Genomic DNA, 7,706 nt, shown 5'->3' on the forward strand with positions numbered 1-7,706 from the left:
TTTGATCTGCCAAATGATGTTCAAGAAAGGAGAGCTGACTCTGCCATAAAATTGTAAGTGGTATGCAGATTGTGCGCAATAAGTTCCATTCGCAGTCCATTTTCAACAAATTTCATCTTCCAATTCAGAGATGTTGAAGCTTTGTAATCTGTGCCATAAGTCAACAAATTCTCTTAGAACAGCCTCATCAGGGTTGCGCTTGATGAGCCGAATCCAGAGATTATCCGTGAGACCTTCAGAGACAGTGATCTGGCGCCTATTACAATGCTTGTAAAGTAACGGGAAGGAAACCGAGGGGATCTCACCATGCAGCCAATGGTCATGCCAAAAACTGAAGGACTTTCCATTCCCAATCTTGATTGAAGTATTAGCCACAAAAATGGCCTTAACCTCCTTGTCCATTGGCAGTGTTACCCGTGCCAAAATTTATCACCGTCAGTGGCGTTCTGCCAAAGCCACCTAATTCTCAGTGCCCTTCCTTGACAAATCAGATCAGGTATACCTAGCCCATCAAGCTCAAGAGGAGCGCAAACTTGAGACCATTTGATCAAGCATTTTCCACCACTAATTGCATCTGACCCGGCCCAAAGAAAGGCCCTTCTCATCTTGTCGATTTGTTTGTGCCTGGTGATTATTGTTACGTGTGGCGGCTCCTGTTTTTGTGCTCGGCTTCGGGTTGGCAGGATTTTCATTGTTTTTTTTTGAACTTGTGGCACACTTTATTCAACTCAAATAAGGGATACATCAGAAACAAGTTCAGCTAGAATAAACTGTGGAGGATCATTATCCCACGAGATTACAGAATTAGAATCGTAACAACATAGCTACCTTGTGTGCCACTTGGTTTGCCCCTCTTGGACAATGAGCATAGGATACTGACCCGATTCTTTGAGCTAATATAAAACAGTCACTCAAAATCGCCGAATAAGGACCCAGAATGTCCACTTCCCCCTTGCATGCTAAGATAATTTCGAGGCAGTCTGATTCAAAAGTGATATTGGAACATCCAAGTTGGTCTGCAAGCATCATACCATTTTTCAATGCCATCGCCTCGGCGGAAGGGGCGTCGAGAACGTGACTAACCAGGGACGATGAACCAGCCAAAGCCTGTCCATGGTGGTTTCGAAGAACGGCCGCAGTAGCCCCGCATCCATCCTCCATAAAGCATGTGTCCACGTTCATCTTATACATGTTGTGACAAGGTTTAGACCACTTCCCTTCAGTAATTTGGCCAGCACTCGAAGCCCCCGCATAATTCGTTGTTATTGCATGTATAGCCAGTGCTGACTTAGGAGGACTCGCCACCACTTCCCCCTTCACGGATTCCCTTCGTTGCCACCATATGTACCAGGCACCAACCAATATGATCTCTTGGAAGCCAATATGTTTCAATATAGCAGACTTTCGCCTTTTATCTCGGAGTAAACTCTCAAGGATGGCAGGGTTTTCATTGTTCGTTTGGTGGTCTTTCTTTATCTTTCAATCTGCTTGTATGGGGTTTTCTTCACTATTTTATATGAGATTCGGCCGTTGGCTTTTATATATATTTAAAAAAGCAGGGCAAAAGCCTGTTTCGAGGGAGAGGAAAAACTATAACCAGGACGTGTTCACCGGTACTCAAGACTGAATTCGAAAAGATGTTGAATCTGCATCCTTCATGCACAGGCCGGCCGTGCGAGCTACCACTACGCCACACGATCGCACAGCGCACAGTTATCCTGTGAAGTGGGAAAACGGGGCGGTGTATATTACATGCATGGATTCCCTATACATACATACTACTAGTACATGCGAGATGCATGGAGCGACGAACATCTCGCGGTTTCCTCTCCGGGACAAGGGAGGGAGGTAAGGGATGCACAGGAACCAACTCGGCATACATACACCTATGTACAGCGCTGCGCATCTTGCCTCGATCGATCGCGAGCGGCGGCGAGAGGTTGGTTAGTCGTAGGACGGGGGATCGGAGGAGTGGTTAGTTGGTGCTCAGAAGTCTATGATGGGCTCGCCGACGGTGAGGTTCCGCTCCACCGTCCAGGGGAGGTTGAAGAGCTTGGCCGTGATGAACTTGAAGATCTTGTTCACGTTGATGTTGTGCGTCGCGCTCGAGAAGAAGAGGGTCGCCTTCATCGCTCTTGCGTATGCTCTGGCCTGTCATGTCAACAAACGGCATCTTCAAATTCATAGACCACCAAGGCACCAACGCAACGCAGGTCTCAGTTCATAGATACATCCGCACTGCACTAGGTACAGACATTGCATTCTAAAGAAAAAGGTACGGACATTCTGAAAGAGATGCACCCAAATTTTATGCATGAAGCTCCTATATCTCCTATGCATCCATCCATGGAACTTTTGTTCTTTTCTTTTTGACATGATATCTTGCAACCTCTTTTCTTTATTAGATAGATAGATGCAACTGTCTTTTCCGTCTTTATCAGGTTAAGTAACAAGTGACCATCAATCTACATTTCTGAATCTGAAAGATCAGCATAGTTTCGACCAGTGGCTGGTGGGACAAGACGTGGGAAAATATACTCTAACTTCTCCATTTTTCTATCTTGTTCTTGGGAAACACTCATCGTCAAAGATCGGTTCGGTCAGGCCTACATGACGATTAGTCTGAGTCTCTGACCAACAAGTTCCACTGGCTTCAATGTGCAGTAATAGGCATTCATATATGGTGGAGTACTCTGTCACAGATTAGATCAGTCTTAATTAGTCTAGTCCCCTGTACTCGATTCAGGTTTTGGTATGGGCTATTGTCGCTGTCACACGGGTTCTCCAAGAATGGCATATTTGTGGCTGTGATAATAAAACTCAAAACTGTGTGGCCTTTGACTACGCAAAACTAGTAAATCTAGCACCAGCAATCGGTTCAAAACAAAAGGAAACCGGTGGGCATGAAAAGGCCCGTCCGAAATTAAATTTTCTGGCCCCTGTTAAGCTGCACTGCTTCAGATGAAACACACATGTGCAGCCCAACTCGTCCTACCGTCAGAACCAAGGTATGGTCTCATCTTTCTATGCTAATAACTAGTGCATTGGAGGTGCTGAAGGTCCGACACTCAAGACCGTCCGAAACAAAGACAAAAGTGAACAATGTTTTGATCGCACGAAAACTATTGTAAAACTGTAGTACCTCATCGACAATGGTCCATTGCATCTCAAGAGGAAGCTGAGCGAAGTCGTCAAACTTCGTTCCTATTAGGATTGGAATAGCCGTCTGCCACAAGGGAAAAAAAGTAATGTACGTTCAGCTATTACAACATCAAGAACCCTGAACAATATTCATCATTCAGCTAAAGCAGTGATGTATTACAAATTCATATCAACAAAGAACTCGAATGAGAAAAAATAACACTAGCGAATAACAAACACCAACCTTATTCCATTTCCTGGCCCTCTCGTACCAATCGGTAACACTGCAGCAACCAAATGGAAAAACCAGCAATCATAAGCACCTAGGGACGGGACGGGAGAAACCCAATGGACTCAGAGTTAGTTCTCTGAGCCTGAAACAAATGCTGTGAAACTGAGCTGGATGATGCTAGTACTAACTTATTGAGCGTGCACCGGCTGGTAAGATCGAACATGAACAAGATCGCCACGGCGTCCTTGCACGCGATCGGGACGTGGTCGGCGGACTGGCTGTCTCCTGCATCCATTCATTCCACAACAAAGAGGGTTCAGGGAACCAACGCAATCGCAATTTGGTGCCTGCATCTGCATCTGCATCTGCAGTGCAGCCACATAAAGAGTGAGTGAGTACCTGCCACATCCCAGATGTTGAAGGCGAGCCTGGCGCCCCGAACAGCCAGCGTCTTGTCCATCAGATTCAGGCCCGTCATCTGCAAGCCCCCGTTCGGCTCCTCCCCATCCCCAACATACTTAACCTGCACACGGCAAGATTCAGTTAGCTGAATGGACATGCAGTTCTGAATCTCAAATCTACAGAGGTGAATTTGTGATGCATTCGAAGTATTGCACTCTTGTGCCATTTTTCTTTGTCAAAATAGGAGGTTGTGCATTGGGAGAATAGGTGTGCCATTGAAATGTCTCTGTAGGTTGTACTGGGGAAATAGATTCTGGCAATTGCTTCTTGATTTGACTAGCTAGGCTTTAATGAGAAAAGAAAAGGAGCACGGACACCACGCATAACCGTGATAGTACTACCAAAAGAAAGAATCAATCGAGATTACACTCGCAGGTGGACAGAAAGAAGGAAGAGCGTTGATTACCATGAAGCTGGTCTTGCCGATCTGGCAATCCCCGAGCAGGCTGACCTTGAGGCCGACCACGTCCTCGACATCTGCCGCGTCGTCGTCGGCGTCGGCGTGGGCGTGGGCGCCGGCGTCGTCGTCCATGGCGAGGGGGGTCAGCACGTCCGGTCCGTGCGGCGGGCCGAGCCGGCGGTAGCGGGCGCCGCCGCCCCCGCCGCAGGAGGAGCAGGCGAGCAGCTGGTCCCAGACAAGGCGCACGGCCCTGGTGGCGACGGCGAGGCGGAGCAGGCGCGCCCACCGGTGATCGTGGCGCAGCGCGGCCGACCTGCGCCGGCGACCCCGGCCACATAGCTGCGTGACAGCCACGTTCATGGCAGCAGCTGTGGTCGTCATGGCGCCGCGGCGCCCATGCACACCAAGGGCGCCCCCGGTGAGGAGGGATAAATTACACGCGCGGAGAGAGGCCGGAACGGAGGGAAGCACGATGTTGGGATTAAAACTTGAGAATCGGAGGCTAAACAAAGCGCTCGCGCTATAAAAAGGAGGGCGACGCTTTCTTTTGATGTGGTGTCGTCGTCGTCCCTGCTGCTCACGGCAGAGGCGCCAGCGCCATTGATGGGATGATAGATGGCACGCACGAACGAGCGCTTCTTTGGGCGCGTGCTCGAGAGGAGAGTCAGGGCTCGGGTAAACTCTGGTCCTGCATGGGCCGGGATAATTGGCGCGCGCGCGGGGGCGGGCGACGGTGAAGTGATAATGCGGAAGGAGGGACTCGTGCGTGCGTGCGTGCGTGCGTGCGCGCGCGTGTGCGTTGGGGGGCGGACGACGACGTGCCGTGGTGGATGTCATGTAGGAGTATGTACTACTGGCGGTAACGACCGGAGGGTGCGAGCGGAGGTGGTGGTTGTTGACCCGTTAGCGCCACGGTCACAAGTGGCAAGTGCTAGTCTCCGACGCGGAATTATTCTGGATGACGTTTCAGCCCGCGCTGGTGGAGTCCAAAACGCCGGCTGCCTAGCCAGGGCATCCTTTGCAGCCGTTGCTACTAGTCCGTTATCCACCGTCCCATTGGCACCGAAAGTTGTTCCCACACAACGACCGATTCTGATGTGGTGGATTCGAATTATCTCCTTCTGCTTTAAGCTTTTCTTCTCATTTCCTGCAAAAATAGACTGTGATAATCAGCGAAAATTACTGCTGTATCCGCTAGTAAATTCATATATGTTCTAAATATTGACACGGACACAGCATCCATCTTTAAACATTACCTTTTTGCGGCCGTGTGTTAATAGAAAATTGTAAAAACCAAAACTCATTTCACGATAAATCATCGATTATCAACATTTGGTGTAGTCGGTGAAAAGTATTACTCCCCGAGTTCATGAATACATGACTTCTAAATATTGATATGGTTTTCAATGTGTGTTATGATCATTGCTTTTTGGTCACATGTGCGAAGCTATCAAATACTCCCTTATGTGCATTTTGATCATTAGTGTCATAAAACAAATTCATTGCAAATCTAATCTAATGATATCATCTCACCGTATCAATCTTAATAATTGGTATTTGTTAGTAGTCTAACTTGCGTAAAGGTTTCATCGCATGTTTTCTAGGATATCATCCATTTACCAGTTCGCAGGAAAAAAACAAGTGAGTACTTGAAATCACATTCGACGATCTTGGTGTTAACCAGGTTCAAACAAAATTTTCAGCTCAAAATTCTCAAAATGGTGAACCCACATGTCCTACTTACATTGTTGTACCACATGTCCTACTTACATTGTTGTACCGAGGTGTGCAATGTATTGGTTGGTTTAACTAAGGCGAAGAACTAGAGATCCATAGCTAGATCATATTACACCACCAAGATTTTTTTCCCTAAAGTTCAGGGGGGACGAAAAGCCGGCGTCATGCGGCAAAACAACAACAATGTAGAGTTCACAAGTGAAGACCCACAAGTATAGGGGATCAACCGTAGTTCTTTCAATAAGTAAGGGTGTCAAACCCAACAAGGAGCAAAAGGAATTGATAAGCGGTTCTCAACAAGGTATTCTCTGCAAGTGCTCCAAGTAGTAGTAACTAATAGTTTGATAGCAAGATAATCCGTAACAATAGTAACAAAGGTGCAGCAAGCTGGCCCAATCCTCTTTATAGCAAAGGACAAGCCGAAAGTACTTTTTATAGTGAGCAAAACGTTGTCGAAGACACATGTGAATATTGGCTAGTTAACTTTCATCATATTTTAGTTGATTCGCGTTCACTATTTTGGTACTTTGATATGTGGATGGACCGCTGGAAGGGTGATGTTTTTAGAGCATCTCTAGCAGACCCCGCAAAAAGCCTCGGCCCGCAAGATAACCGCCAAAATGCGGGTCGGCGTGGAAAATCCCGCCCGAACAGACCCCGCAAACGCGGCCGGCCCACAAAAATTTCTGAGGGGCGCGGCAAAATCTTGACCCCAACCCGCGAATACGCAGGTTTCCGCCTCGCCCCTGCGGTGTCCTGTATCGCAGGAAAGCGGTTAGCGGGAGGGACATTTCAGCCCGCGCCCTTTCCCCACCTCCTTCCGCCGCCGCCCGCCATTGGTTTCGCCCGTCCGTCGCCGGCGATTCCGGCCAAATCTGCAGGTGGAATCACGCCGCGGGGGCGTCCCGCACCCTCCACCACCGATACGCTGCACCGCCCCCCGGATCCGGCGAGACGAGCCTCCCCTGGTCGCCGCCGCCGCAGGGGATCGACTGTCCTCGAGCCGCCCCTAGTCGCCGCTCGGGTTCGCCCGCCCCATGAGTTATCGGTGAGTGTTTGCTTGTGCTTTGTGCCGAGCGCTATGCATAGTTGGTTGATGCGGCGTGCGATTTTTGTTCATGTAGAGGGAACTGAGCCCATGTGAGAAGTTTTTGCTCGACGATTCGTCTGATTCAGATGACTCGGATGTTGAGACGCTGCTTGCAAACTATCGGCAGCAGACGTTGGTGATGGCGCTTGCCGTGAAGGAGCACGAAGACGAGAACCGAAAGAGGTGGCGAGGATCGACCGTCGGGCTGTGACGCCCGGATAATCATGCTACAGTAATCCCATGTTAACGATGCCATGTCACCACGGTTACTGTTTTTAAATCTCGCGTTAATTCGAAACCGCTTCAAAATTCAAATTTAAATTAATGGCAAACAACAAAAGTTTTTAAAAGTGAAAACAAAAATGTTCGGGCGGTGCCATATTTTGCTTAAGTAAATATGGTGTAATAAACACATTTTTATAAAGTGCCTAGATAATTTAAAATGATTTAAAACAGGAAAGAAAATAAATAAAAAGAAAAGACTAAACATGATTAAAACAAAAACAAAACAAAGTAAAAGGACCCCCCCTTAGCTGGGCCTTGGCCCAGCAGGCTACTGGGCCGCCAGGCCGGCCCAACCGCGCCCGCTACTACTCCCCACCGGGAGCCAGAAACCCTAGCCCCTCTCCCCCACTACCCCGACC

The 7,706-nt window shown here is 48.5% G+C and overlaps 1 protein-coding gene across 1 annotated transcript; it reads right to left on the bottom strand.

The window, feature by feature from the left end:
• Positions 1 to 1,624: 1,624 nt before the first annotated feature.
• On the bottom strand, positions 1,625 to 5,040 carry LOC119354293 (septum-promoting GTP-binding protein 1-like). The gene is made up of 6 exons (XM_037621012.1): positions 4,242 to 5,040; positions 3,773 to 3,896; positions 3,562 to 3,658; positions 3,386 to 3,425; positions 3,143 to 3,226; positions 1,625 to 2,151 (listed from the first exon to the last, which is right to left on the bottom strand). Exons 1-6 carry the CDS (start codon positions 4,614 to 4,616, stop codon positions 1,987 to 1,989), a joined length of 885 nt encoding a protein of 294 aa, XP_037476909.1. The 5' UTR covers positions 4,617 to 5,040; the 3' UTR covers positions 1,625 to 1,986.
• Positions 5,041 to 7,706: the final 2,666 nt, after the last annotated feature.

Source organism: Triticum dicoccoides, chromosome 2A (assembly GCF_002162155.2).
Source record: "Triticum dicoccoides isolate Atlit2015 ecotype Zavitan chromosome 2A, WEW_v2.0, whole genome shotgun sequence".
Classification (NCBI taxonomy): domain Eukaryota; kingdom Viridiplantae; phylum Streptophyta; class Magnoliopsida; order Poales; family Poaceae; genus Triticum; species Triticum dicoccoides.